Here is a 15,032-nt window from a genome sequence, read left to right as displayed (position 1 = left end):
AAAGAAAAGAAAAAGATCACTGGTTTTAATATTTTGAGGTATATTTTGACAATTAAGCAAAAAAACGAAACAAAAAACATTTAAATCATAATTATCTGTACACCACGGTAATATTTGTTGTTCTGCATTTATGCAGATTTACATAATACTGTATTTTATAGTTATTATTTAATTTTCTTTATGAAATACAGAGAAGAAAATATAATTTGTTTCTATTGATTTTGTAGTGAAATGTTACAAGATATATTTTTGTGAAATTCGCCGAGGTAACCAATGTCTTTTGAAGCCATTCTCATCTTATAAATGCCCATAAATTGCTAGCAGTGGTTTTAGCCATATACTCTATTCTGGTAAGCATTGTGTGAGAAAAAGTTAATGGAGGATACAAAACAAAACCGCTTGTTTCAAGGTCATTTTAATCATTGCAATGACATGGTAAAGGGTCACAGACAATACCTCGCATCTTTACCATCTTGGTCTGGCTTGCATCTAGCACTAACCATGGCTACCTTGTCTCATGCAGTGCAATATTTCTCCCCTTTACCCCACCTGAAAAATTAGTAAATCAGTGGTCATATCCAAAAGGAAACAAAAAGAAAGTAAAACATGATCTCTCTTTTTTTATACTGTAAAATAATTCTCTGGCAAGTCAGAAATTTGTAAAAAGTATTCTAGTATATGTAACAAGGATGAAAAAACAAAAGTGGAGAGGGGTGTTAAACACAATGTTAAAAAAATAAAATAATGCCCACTTGCTGCCGTTCATCTCCTCTCTGTAAAATAACGTGCATATGCAGCATCAACTGAAGAATCATCAGGGATCAAAGCTACAGAACCTAATATCATGCCCAACAGTCATAAAGAGTCATCTGAACAAGCCTTAAAAAAATAATAATCAACAATTAACTTGAGGAACAACAGCGATTTGTGCAGCACTGCTTCAGTCAATTAAAGGTAGGGTGGCATTATCGATCGAATTTCATTCTGCGATCATGTGAACATCTGTGATCGTGTCAAGATCATACGCTAAGCCATTTTTCCACAGGTGACAGTACTGACGACATTCATCATGAATGGATGCAATTTCATAAGCGTCCTTGGAATCTCTGTCTCCGTCTGTGACATAACTTTCCACTTTTTACAGAGTCGTTTATAAAGCGTGTATTCATTGAGACGTGGACTGCACTTCACATGGAGTTCCAGCATATGCAGCTAAAACACACAGAATGACATCCAGGCAGTCAACACCAAATAACACTGAATTTAACGCCAGCCAATTCTCTCTGTACATAATTACATTAGACAAAATCTATTTTTTTCTGCCTTTAAAAAAGCAACAAAACAAACTGATGCAAAGAAAGGTAATAAAATAGAAATTCTATGATATGTTCTTTGCTAAATTTCATTTTTTTTGTAAATGGGAAGAGGTTGAAAAAGGCAGCACGCACTCCATAGACAACACCAGTGAGGGTTTCAAAATGGGTCAGGTGCCTTTTTTCCCTTTTTCCCATGATCGTCTCCATTACTATTCCAAGCAAAGCGATCTTCAGTAAGGTCCAGGAAGTGTGCAGGGAATGGGCTGTGGGCTGAATCTTAAGAAAAACATAAGGGGACTGTTCACACCCCCTTTATCCTTTGTTTTCACTTCAAAATGATGTGATAGCCATCGTTTGTTTCAGCTGAAAATTCAATTGAAAGAGTGAAAGTTATAAAACAGAAGTTACCTGGAAACAAAGATTGGTTGGTTAAAACTTCTCAGTGCTTAAAAAGAAACTGGCTTGCTCATACCTTTCATTGTGTCCAGGACAAAACACATCTCATCTTGAAAGTTCTGAATCATCTGTTTGAATGAGAACATGAAGATTAAGTCAGAATAAGAGATCTTGCATAATTAAAGTTGCGATCAAACAGAAGTAGCGACAGATCTTTTCTTCCATATTGTGACGTACATCTGAGTGTAACGGATTATCGGAAAAGAAAGAATGTTGATTCTATGTAGCGGTTGTTGGATTTTGAGTTGTGGGCGTGGCACTCGAGAATGAATATGAGCTTGCAGTCATTTGAGGAGGGGTGGGGTTTAAGAGAGAGAGAGAGAGAGAGAGAGAGTCGTTTTCACCTCCAAGATTGACATTTTGATTAAACATTATGAGCTCAAAAAAAGAAACATGCATGGATGAATGTTCATGACGACATCTATAACATGCCTTTACAAAATAGTGCATTTTCATTTTGTGCCACTTTTAAACTCTTCAAAACTGACCTCATTTACTTTAAAGGAGAACTTGGTAACTTTTTTAACGTAATAAAACTGTCTAGAAATCATTTGGATGGTTAAACAACCTGTTCTGGTGATATTGGTGACTTTCCCCGATCCCCCCAGCGTTCCCAGGCGGAAAACCAACCTTGCAACTTGGGGACTACCATCCCGGCAAGATAGAAATTGGAAGTCTCGTGAGAAGCGAGAACGAGAATGAGAACGAGCGCGAAACACAAATTGCTTTACGGCAATTCGACATAAACAAACACGCATGTATGATGTATTACCAGATTACCCACCTCGGTAGACATAGCTCCACACGATACAGTTGGCTTGCTCCGATCAAAACAAACGCACATGAGCAGCGGTAGAGAGGGGGAGGAGGCCGCCGTAAGTGAGTTTTTTACGACCGTGTTGTGAAATATACACCCTCCCACAGCTGTAGGGGGAGCTCGTGGGGAAAACATGCGACAACAAAAGGGAAAATCAGCGAAGAAGTGAGTAGAGTTCGCTAGAGTTACCGAGTTCTCCTTTAAAACACATTCCTGGTCTTACTGTGCATGTTACAACACCACTGAACCGGTTTTCATTTTTAACCCACCATGCCTTCTTATTTTTCAATCTCATCATCCAAACTTTAGGCTCAATTCTGGTATGTAACCCCCACTTTTTAAATTAATATTACATTTTAAATCAAGTCCTGGCTCCTTTTTCTTGTTCAGTTCTTAATATAATTTGGAAATATGTCACATTACAGCAGTAAAGTGGGTTGCAGTAAGGCCATTTTCATACTAGGGCTTTTGGCACAAACCTTCGTGTGTTTGGTCAGCATGAACATTTTGCAAACTTGGGTGCACACGGTACATGAGCACTCCAGTGTGGCGCACAATTGGTATGAAAGCAATCTGCTCTTATTTGTGGAAATGAACTGCTATCGATGATGGATTGATGACGACTGATGTACTGCAAGCACAGCAGCAGATTCGCAAGCTCTGCAGAAATGGCCTTTGGCGAGCAGCTCTTGCAATGCATCTTCGGACTAAACAATCGAAACAAAGCGTGAAAACAGCTTTAAGCTTGCCCTCTATTAAGTAGCAATAGGGTTAATGTCAACAGAAAAGTGATCTATGCCATGCTTCTAAAGAGAAGGGAATGTTTCTAGAGAGTGCAGGTTGGTGCAAGGAAAACTAAACAAATATAAGAGAAGAAAAAGACCCTTATTACCTCATCACTGACTAACACATGGATACCAGTGGGTCCCTGCTTGAAGATCTGACTGATCTGGCGTGGAGAGATGCTGAAGAGCTGAGCCAACTTCTCTGTCAGTTCCACAGCTGTTAACTCCTCCAGATAGATAGCATGATACACTAAGATGGGGGTAAAGAAACATGAGACCCTAATCAACAAATCGCTGCATAGAAAAAAAAAGAAAGAAAAGCAAACATTCAAATAAGATAGGATACAAGCTATCACAAATCTGGAAAATCTTAAAACACCTAACAACATGAAATCAATACTGACCCTATATATTTTCTTTGGTTATTTGACCCCATTTACTATGTCCCAGGTCATATTACGCATAAGTGCACATTATTATAAAGAAAAAAAAACACTGCCACCTCTAAAAAGCTTTTCTATTTTGCTGACATAACCAGACCATGCAGGTAAGGGAAAAATTATTACCCAATTCCACAGCCTAACATTTAATTCCTACAATAACTTGATATTATTATAATAATAATAATAATAATAATAATAATGTAATCACATTTAGTTTCATCTTTCTTTTGATCTAGTTGATGTCAAACTTACCGAAAAAAGTGTTGCTAGTCCCGTCTCCATTCTCGTGTTTCTGGTGCTGTTCACGACCCTGTTGGGACTCCTGGCACACATAGATGGTGAGCCGTGGACGGACCACCCTGAACAAGAACATAATATACATACACCGTTAATTGTCGCTTTATATTATGTAAACATCAACACCCTAGGAAATAACAAAACATGGAAACTGAATGCTGAAATAGACTGCTGTTCAAAAGCTTGGGGTACTTAAAAAAAAAAGATTCATTAAATTGATTAAAAGTGACAGTAAAGACTTTTACATTGTTACAGAAATGTTCTATAAAAATAAAATAAAATAAAAAAGCTGTTCTTTTAAAATTGTAACTTTATAGTCATCATAGAATCCTGAAAAAAATTTTTTTTACAGTTTACACGAAAATAAAGCAGCACGTTTCAACATTGATAATAAAAAATGTTTCTTGAGCAGCAAATCAGCATATTTTACTGATTTCTACTCTATGAGGGATCATGTGTTTGACCGCCAAATAAATTCTGTCGTTAAAACCTGCTTTTACCAGCTGCGTCTGCTTGCAAAAGCTAAGCCGTTTCTCTCCTTTAAAGATCTTGAGAAATTAATTCACATTTTTATCTCATCTAGGCTGGACTATTGCAATTCACTATATTTGGGGACTAGTCAGCGAACACTATCCCGCTTGCAATTTGTCCAAAATGCTACGGCACGGTTTTTGTGTGGTGTAAAAGAGGGAGCATATTACCCCTATTCTACGCTCACTACATTGGTTACCTGTGCGTTTCAGAGTAGAATTTAAAGTACTATTACTAGTCTACAAATCTTTAAATGGCTTAGCACCAACTTATCTATCTGAACTACTGACTGAATATAAACCTGCAAGATCCCTCCGCTCATCAAATCAGGCTCTGTTGTGTACCCCAAAATCAAGGCTCAAGTGTAGGGGAGATGGAGCTTTTTACATCGCTGCCCCAAGGCTTTGGGATACTTTACCTATTAGCTTAAGACAAGCTCCATCTCTTCTTACTTTTAAATCCAGACTTAAAACTTTTTTATTTTCAAAAGCTTTTGATTAACACTGTATCTTGTGTTGTAAATGATGTGATCTTATGTGATTTTTAAGTTCTCTTATCATGTGTTTTAATGTTGTGATTTTATGTTTCGTGTGTGATTTTTAGGTCTTTTTCTGTCATTTTGTCTCATTTTTTAAATGAACTTAATTACATTGTGGAAAGCACATTGGTCAACAGCTGTTGTTTTAAATTGTGCTATACAAATAAATTGTCATTGTCATGTGACACTGAAGACTGGAGTAATGGATGCTGAAAATTCAGCTTTGACATCATAGGAATAAATTACATTGTATTTAAGGCAATTTAAAAAGTATAATAATATTTCACAATATTACTATTTTGATTAACCCTCTGGTGTTGTTCGTTCGTGTCGGTCAAAAATGACCAATTTGTTTAAAAAAAAAACAAAAAAAAAACATAAATGTAAAATGTTTTAGTCAAAAATGACCTAAAGAGCACCAGAGGGTTAAATAAATGCAGCCTTGTTGACCAAAAGAGTGTATTGTACATATAGGTGTACACAGATAACAGACACTTACCGCCCTTTGAGTGCGTTAAATAGCCGAATGCCATCAGCAGGTCCACAGATCTGGATGACATCCTCTCGGGTCAATTTTAGCAGATCGGCACCTGAGAGATGTCAAAGGACAGTTGACACATTCACAACTAGGATTTTGTCATACTATACTAAAGGTAATTTGGAATAAAGAGGCATATCTTTCTGAACACATTATGGTGAGAGAATGAGATTGGAGAGCATGTGTTATCTGAATGAGAGTGATGTAAAGACCGGTGTGGCACTGTATGGTTGCTGAGTGAGCAAAGCCTGATGTGAGAGCTGTATGGAATGTGATGCACACTTATGTAAGCCCGATCGTCCCTTTACCCGAGAAGTTTGAGAAGAGGCGGCAGAATGGCGAAAAACGGTTTCTATGGAGCCACTGCTGTGCTTCCTGTGGCGTTGCCGTGGGCAACAGATTCTGTTTGTTCGGGGGCAAAGAGAAAGGACAAAATAGGCCTTAGCACACTGACCATAATCTGATCATAATTTGTCTGTTTTTCCATTGAACAATCCCTCCACTGAAGTCAGACACACCCCCTTAAACTGTCTGGCCTTAGTTGAACCCACTTCAAATGTTCTTCTATACGAGTTCATCAACAGATTTAGTAACTTAAAATCCTTTGTACACAACCAAGTTTTCCCTTTGGCAAATAAACATTTCAACATATTCATATTAGCAAATAAATTCATGTACCTGATTGCTTTCACTGTCTCTTGTAAGTAGGTGGCACGACAACTGTAAGGCAGAACGGTCTCTCAGTTTTAAAATCTCAGATTTGTCTGGAGTGTTATTATCTTGTTATGAGGAAGTATGTGGTGACTAACGGGGCTTATATGTTACGAACGAAACAAAAAAACAATGGGCTAAAACCTCACATAACATCAGCCTATAAACGAATGCAAAAATTATGTAATGTTTGGAGTCATTTTAAAAGTCTATTAGTTACAACAAACAATCAAATCAAACCAATGAATTATTGATTGTCCAGATCAACCTGTACAAGTACTTTTACATCCAATTTGGTGCCTGTATATACTACTGTTCAAAAATTTGGGGTCGGCAAGATTTTTTTTTTTTTAAGAAGTCTCTTATGCTCACCAAGAATGCATTTATTGTTAATCAAAAATACAGTAGAAGTTATAATAATATATTTTCTATTTTAATATATTTTAAAAGAATTTATTCCTGTGATGCAAAGCTGAATTTTCAGCATCATTACTCCAGCCTTCAGTGTCACATGATCCTTCAGAAATCATTCTGATATGCTGATTTGCTGCTCAAGAAACATTTCTTATTATGATCAATGTTGAAAACACTTGTGCTGCTTAAATATTTTGTGGAAACCATAATACTTTTTTTGTCAGGATTCTTTGATGAAAGGAAAAAAAAACATTATAAATGTATTTACCAGCACTTTTGATCAATGTAATGCATCCTTGCTGAATAAATGTATTAATTTCTTTGAAAAAAAAAAAATCTTACTAAGCCCAAACCAAACAGCAGTTTATATATTATTTATTTATTTAAAAAATATATATATACATATAGGGGCTGGGCAATATGACATATATACTGTGCAATGGTTAAATAATGTCATGTCAAGGTTTATCTGTGGCTAGCTTAAAAAAATTCCCCACAACTAAAAAATAAAATGGCAAAAATGTACTTTGCATTAGTACTTAATCTACTGGATTAAAAAGTATTTTACTTGAATATATATATATATATATATATATATATATAAGTATATTTGTATAAACAAATTGATCGAATTTCCAGCAGAAAAACTAGATGTAACATATTGGTCATGCTGCACACCCCTATACTGTATTATATAGTTCTAGCAAAAAAAAAAAAAAAAAAAAACCTACAAAGGCCAATACATCCTATGAAATGTGCTAATGAACATGCAAAAGCAACAACAACAAAAAGTATTTTACAGGACTGATAAGAGCAGCTGCAACAATATGAACAAAAACAAAGGGTTTTTGATGCACTATTGCAGTTCTCCTGACATTATTAAATGTACATGGAAGCATGGAGCATGCCACACACACACACACAAACAAACACACACACACACACATTATACTGAAGAGAAGCTATTGACCATTCCATTCCCAATACAGCTCAACTACTTGACTAGTAAAGATAGTATGATCAGTTATGAATCAATGCTTGTTCAATCATAATATAGCATTCAAATGAGAGCATGTAGAATGCAGAAATGTTGTAAGAGAAGAGACACACAAGAGAACATTGGGATGAATCGATCAAAGACTAAGTCTCAGTCAAAGTGCTACGCAGTTTGTCTAGCATATCTCAATGAACATATATGGACAGAATGTCACTAGAAACGTTTAATGAATGTTACATTATGCCATTGAGAGCAGTGGATCTCACATATGAGAGAAGATGGGTGAAGAGAACAGATACACACTCACATCTGCTAACTGTACGACAGGCTCTGGTTGGTGATTAGGTGAACCATTTCTGCAAGACAAAACCATAAGCCATTAGATGGCCACACATGAAAGTAAATCAATGCATGTTATTCCAAGGAAGACAAATGTCTCCTTAGCCTTTTAAAAATATATAATAAATTGCTCTTTTTTTCTCATTCAGTATCCTTTTTTTCTCAGTCATATTACTGTAGTAAAAAGGTTTATTAGCAATGCATTTTCTATGCAAGTGTTGTCTAAATTGACTAAGGAATATTTATAAAGCTCAGAAAATGACGATCAATGTTTCCTACCCTTCAGTCACAGAAAAGCTGTTGTGGGAGCTATTGAAACCTGGTGAAGGGGAGTTGTTGACATATGTAGCCTCAGGCCATGGAGAGCACTGGATATACACACAAAAAAAATAATAATATCATGAAAATATTGAACAAGAAAGGGATGAAGGAAATGAGCATAAAAGATGTAAAATGAACAGATTAATAACGTTATCTTATTAGATAATAACAGATATTTGCAGTTGGAAAAAAGTAATCAGAGATTTTGGTCCATATTGACATGATAGAATCACGTAGTAGCTGCAGATTTGTCAAGATTTGTCTCGATTTGTCTCATTCCACCACATACCAAAGGTGCTCTGTTGGATTGAGATCTGGTGACTGTGGAGGCCATTTGAGTATAGTGAACTTATTGTTATGTTTAAGAAACCAGTTTGAGATGATTTGAGCTTTGTGATATGGCGCATGTTGCAAGCAGGGCGGGGCCGAGGGCCGTGAGAGAACGGAGGCATGAACGGAAGCATAAGAGGAGGAGCGACAGCAGTGAAGGACGAGAGAGGACCAGGTTATGTTATGATTTGTTTGTGTGTGTGTGGCAGTCGTCCGTGAGGGGCTGCCGCCATTACTTCCGTTTTGTTGTTTATTTATTTTATGATTATTAAAGTTTGTTAAATGTTCGCCGGTTCCCACCTCCTCCTTCCCATAACAACATACTTCGTTACAGCGCATTATCCTGCTGAAAGTAGCCATCAGAAGGACTGTGGTCATAAAGGAATGGACAACAATAGTCAAGAAAATATCCCCCACACCATTACACCACCAGCATCAGCCTGAACCCTTGATACAAGGCAGGATAAATCCATGCTGTTGGTGTTTACACCAAATTCTGACCCTACCATCTGAATGTCGCTGTAGGAATTGAGACTCATCAGACCGGGCAATATATTTCCAATCTTCTATTGTCCAATTGAGGAGAGCCCGTGTGAATTGTAGCCTCAGTTTGCTCTTCTTATCTGACAGGAGTGGCACCGGTGTGTCTTCTTGCTGCTGTAGCTCTTCTGCTTCAAGGTTCGACGTGTTGTGTGCTCAGAGATGCTCTTCTGCCCACCTCGGTTGTAACGCTCAATATCTAAGTTACTTGCTGCGTCCCAATTCACATACTATCCATTCAAAATTAGATTTTGTGTGTCCCAAAATCATAGTATGTTGAAATTAGTTTTCCAAAGAGATCCTGGTTGTCTACTTTTTCGGGTTTAGAACCCAATCCAGTCTTATATTGCCCACAACACATTGCGCGTTGGGAAAGGTTTCGATTTGAACTACAAATAAAAAGTGTTAAAAAAAACACAAACATGGCAAATGTGTGAGTCGAGAGGTTTAAGTAGAGAGGTTTAGATAAAAGGGTTTGAGTGATTAACAATCAGTATCTAACCTGACGAAAATATATTTATTCAATGTTATCCACGTTATATTTCATCTGCAACAGCATCGTGAACTTTTGTAAAGATACATTTAGTCATTAACAATTAAATGCATCATTATGTAAATTGCAAACACATGAGGACAGTCTCCACGTGAAAGAACCACGACTGACAGATCAACGTGCTACTACATTTCTCTCCGAAACTGTAGGAAATTAAATTAAATTGAATGTGGAGGATTTTAAGTGTGACAAGATGATTGACAGGGCAGTTTAAGGAGTGACAGGATGAATGTAACTAAGCGTCAAAGCTGTCCGTTAAAGACGCAATCATGACGAAGTATTGAGTCCCAAAGCTTGCCTACTCCTCTGATACACACTCAAAAGTATGTACTTTTTTTCCACAAAATCAGTACAAACTAGTCTGGCCATTCTGCTCCAACATCAGGCATAAACAAGTCATTTTCAGGTGATTGATTGGATGATTATATATTTGCATTAACGAGCAGTCGAATAGGTGTACCTAATAAAATTGCTGGTGAGTATTAATTTATCTCTAGCTATAAGAGACAAATTCAATAATTGATTTCATTAATATATATTATAATTAAACAATTATTATAATATTATAAAACTATTAAACTATTAAATTAAAATCTGTAATATTAGAGAGACAAATGTATTTAAATTGAAATATTCATGACAACCTGTGCTTTCCAAGGCAGCAGATACACACCTCAGTGAGAATTGTGGTTTCATATGAAGGCTGGTATTTCTCTTTTTCCTGCGGTGCTCGTTTCTCCATTTTTTCTCGGTCTGTTTTCTGTTTTCTGTCAGCACCTTTAGGCTAAACACAAAAAATACCAAGTATTTTCATTGAAATTTTTAAGATGATCCTGTTTTGGTAGTAAGGTTACACAAAAATGATGCTGCACTGGTGTCACAGTGTAAATGTTTATCAGCGCAGGCCTCAGCCCACCTTAAAAACTTTGATTTGGCAGCTGGCGGAGTGCTGGTGCTCAGTGTACTCCCCGGCCTCGTTCTCCTTGAAAGTGTCGATTTGAACGCGGAACGGCACTCCCTTCTCTCCTCCATGCTTACGCATGGTGAACTCTGTGCTAATACAATGGACCTACACAAGCAGGAAAATAATGAGTAACAGTGAATAATATTTAAAAAACATATTTGAAAATTGTCAACAACAAAAAGAAAATTGTCCACAGCATACAATTAAAGTCAATGGGATGCAGTGTTGCTTTGGACCATACAAACTTCCATTGTATGGATCAAAATTGATGAAAGGTTCCTCAAAATATCTACTTTTGTGCTCCACAGAAAAGAAAGAAAGTCATGCAGGTTTGGAATGTCATGAGGGTGAGTAAATGATGAGAGAATTTTAATTTTTTAAGTGAACTATCCCTTTAAGATGGTTAAAGTCCATCCTAATAAGGAAGTCTAAGTGAAATTGGCATTGACAAAGTACATAGATTGTGTATGGAAGGCTTAAAAAAAAAAAAAACACAATAAAGACACAGATCAAACCTCATCTTTGGATTTTTAAGCCTCCACTGACAGTGTCTGGGAGAGTTGTTCTTGAGGTCAGCAAAAGCAGTCTATGATACCTGAATAAACACAGAGGTCCTTTTCGAGGGGTCCCAGAGGAACTCCACAGTGTTGAGCTGTGTAGGGTTTGCCCTGGGATCGACCACCCCTACCGACATTGGGATATCTGTGGATTTCAGTGCAAGCATGTTATTAATGTATAATAAATTCCTACATATACACAACATTGATTTATTGGTAGTTCATTTATATTTGAGTGACAATTTCTCACAATCTGTTTATTATTATCTTACTGTGAAGTGGTTATAATCTGATCTTTCACTTTCTGCGAAGTCATCGGTTACAGTATTTACCTAAATCAAGGATTCTGTCTCCCGGTCTATTCCAGCGCCAGCCCTCTAGCTGCTGGTGTTCAGTGTACTGAAGCCGGCGGTCGTGAAACACGACACGGATAATACTCTGCAGGGAGTAACCGCAAGAAAAATAACAGTTGAGATCAACCACAGATAGTCACAAGAAACACATATGATTCATCAGGCCCTCTTCTGATATAATACAGTGAGATTAACCTGAACACTTAAAGGATTTTCAACAGCTAATGAGATCCAGCCTTGATGCGAGTATAATCCTGTATGTGGGAAGCATGAATTATGGGGGATAAGAAAGAACAGACTGCAAATCCTCACCTTTACCATTTTCCCATTGATCTCAGGAAGCTCTCCCATTTTCCGATTGTCCAGCATTCGAATCTCATAAGACTGTCCTGCAGCCGGTGGGAAAAAGTTTATAGCAATACCAGTAAAACCAGTTTACATCTCTTGTTACTCTGCTTTTTATGCTTCCCTCTGTACAGTACAGAATTGAATTGAATAGTTTATGGAAACATTGAATCATATTTTAAGGTTAGAAGCTCTTACATATCATGCATGAAAGAAATAACATAAATAATTTGACTTAAACAGAACAGTTTTTTTTCATACGATGAAAGTGAATTGGGATGGATACTGTGTTACCAAAGATTAATAAATACTGTAACAAATGTATTACTCACTGTTATTTAATGCTTTAACTAACATTAACTAATTGACCTTACTGTAAAGCGTTACCAAAAAAAAAAATCTTACTGAACCCAAATTTTTCAACAGTAATGTATTTTCCAAGTCTCCAGAGGAACTAGCTCTTTAATCTAATCTTTTAATTTGTTTGTTTTAATAAAGAATTTTAGAAGTTATGTGTATTAACAGATTTATATTGACAACCTAAAGCTATTTCAAACACAGCAGAATTGAAGGAAAGTTCAGACATTCTTCAGCCAGTGTTGCTGAACAGACCTTGATTGAGGTAGGTGAGTGTCTCATCATGTAGCTTGACAGCAGGAGAGGTGGCGGCACACAGTACGTACTGGAAGGGAAGGATCTTATTGTCGCTTTCTGGAGGTAAATTTGACTCCTCCTGCTTAAAGATGGGGAGAGCTAGCACATCACTAGAAAACAACAAGAGAAAGGGGGAAAATGGACAAATTTATGGATTTGGACATTTCAGACAAGCCCAAGAAGCACATTCCTAATGCTATTCAAACATCTAAGAGTAAATCATCACAGATGGCAGAGCAGAACTGGAACATGTGGTTTATAGCAGACAGCTATTTCGTTACCTGGAGACCAGATCATGAGGCCAGACAGTGAATCTTTCTGTCTCTCAACAGGGCAATCCATTTTACTTTAACCATTTAAATCAAAGAAAAAAAAATGATACTTTTATTTTACATGCGATTTGTCAGTTTGTTTCTCCATGTAAAAAAAAAACACTTGAAACCCCAAATGTGGGATAAAACACCTCATCAAAGCATACACACACGATAACCTCGCCACAAATAGACTTTTTCTAAATGGTTTTTCTGCACATCAGTCATGTAAGAGAACACAAGATATTTATAGACCTTTATAGAAGGTCAGACGCATTCATCATGACATTTTAAACAGCCCGGAGTGACATGTGAACAGCAGAAGTTGTTGGCATAGACATAGTAGGCAAGTAAAATAAATAAGATAAAAACACATATCAGCTGAACATTAACAGTATTTTAAAGAGCTATAATTCAACAACAAAAATGACATTTATCAAACCATACAGGTCTCAGAAGGACACACCAAAAACAATCTAAGCATCCCTAAACAAACTCACCTCATGCTGTATGCACCAGCTCCAAGTTCTTGCCCGATCCCTGACAGACTGGCATCAAAGTCCTGGACCAGACCAGACTCGATCACCTCATCGGCCAGAGGTAGTTTTAGAGCCCAAGCCATGACTTTAGACCTCCAATTCAAGTGAACTAAGGAACAAATGAATCACAGTCCTGACAGTCTCCCTTTGGGTTTAGGGATGATCACAGACGCCTGTCTAAAGAAACAGAGGGGGGAAATGGATTACGTGGGTCATATACTTAGTTTTATTACATGGTAACAAAAATAAATATTCATTCTTAACTGGAAAATAAGTTGTTTTCAAGTTCAAGAAAAATCTTGTAAGTATTATTTATTATTACTAGATCAAATATAACGCTTAAGACAGAACATTGCAGGAGAAATCCCCAAAATGACTAAATTCAGAAGTACTAACAAACCCTACACATGACGAACACATTTATTACATTAAACCAGTCAGTTGGCGGAAAAAACGTAAAAAATAAAGTGTTTGCTTTATCATATATGGCATTGTAAGCGTGTAAATTACCTCTGACAGCAGTCAGATAAAGAATGTAGTAAAGCTCATCGTTTCACGCCATTTTCCCACCCATCGTCCCTCTTTTGGCAAGACAACTTCGTTTTGCTCGAAAGAAGACTGATTAATTTCCTTCACCGGTCGCTCCAAAAAGTGACGACGCTGCGAATAATTCGAAGATAATTTATCAGGTTGAGTTTTGTTTGAATAAATGTCTTATGTATAATATAACATGTTTGTTTATCTCTTCTACTCTGTAGAAATTGCCGTAATATCCGCAGTACTCTCCCTCACTAACTGCTGGAACAGCGACCGGCTCAAGAGCATTAGCGGCCTCAGTCGCCCTGGAGGCGCATTGCAACATAGTGCCTTTCTACGCGTGTTTTTCTAAGCGAAATATGGCGCAAACACGAAACAAAACATTTAATAAAGTAATATTTAAAAAAGTAAGTAATACAATAAAAAGATAAGATAAGACTCTTTACCCTGTGTACATTTTGGTGGACTTTTTCCCCCACAAAATATCACTTTGCTAATTGATAGACTTCACAGCAGCGCCATGTTTGATTTGACATACATCTCTTCAGTGTGTTGTTATTTAAAGTGTTTTTTTTTATATGTTTACTGACCAAACACTGCAAGATATCTTTCCAAGAAATTTCAGTAGAGAAAAAACTCCAGAAAACATGAGCTGTGGGAAATAATAGAAGTGATATGAGCTTATACAGCAGATGCCATTGAAAACATAAGCTTTCACACCTGTCCTGGCGCTGCTATGAATAAGGTCTAAAGTATAAACAAAATAGTACCTAAATGTTTTGGCTCAATATATATTCTGTCAAAATACCGCAGTTGTTACATCCATCAATCAACCAACCAATCAAT

General features: G+C 36.8%; 1 protein-coding gene across 2 annotated transcripts; it reads right to left on the bottom strand.

Moving 5' to 3' along the window:
• Positions 1-399: 399 nt before the first annotated feature.
• Positions 400-14,466, bottom strand: tfcp2 (transcription factor CP2). 2 transcript variants are annotated; one of them, XM_084427985.1, is made up of 17 exons: positions 14,160-14,466; positions 13,611-13,826; positions 12,758-12,909; positions 12,113-12,189; positions 11,780-11,885; positions 11,486-11,592; positions 10,843-10,995; positions 10,600-10,710; positions 8,462-8,550; positions 8,151-8,199; positions 6,400-6,441; positions 6,030-6,123; positions 5,683-5,773; positions 4,070-4,176; positions 3,482-3,624; positions 1,789-1,840; positions 400-1,679 (listed from the first exon to the last, which is right to left on the bottom strand). In XM_084427985.1, exons 2-17 carry the CDS (start codon positions 13,730-13,732, stop codon positions 1,642-1,644), a joined length of 1,533 nt encoding a protein of 510 aa, XP_084284111.1. In that variant the 5' UTR covers positions 13,733-13,826; positions 14,160-14,466; the 3' UTR covers positions 400-1,641. The 2 variants fall into 2 exon arrangements, with proteins under 2 accessions (XP_084284111.1, XP_084284112.1); XM_084427986.1 differs by lacking the exon at positions 6,400-6,441.
• Between the last annotated feature and the right edge of the window lie 566 nt (positions 14,467-15,032).

Source organism: Rutilus rutilus (genome assembly GCF_951802725.1).
Source record: "Rutilus rutilus genome assembly, chromosome: 13".
Classification (NCBI taxonomy): domain Eukaryota; kingdom Metazoa; phylum Chordata; class Actinopteri; order Cypriniformes; family Leuciscidae; genus Rutilus; species Rutilus rutilus.
This window is presented reverse-complemented; position numbering and strand designations above follow the sequence as displayed.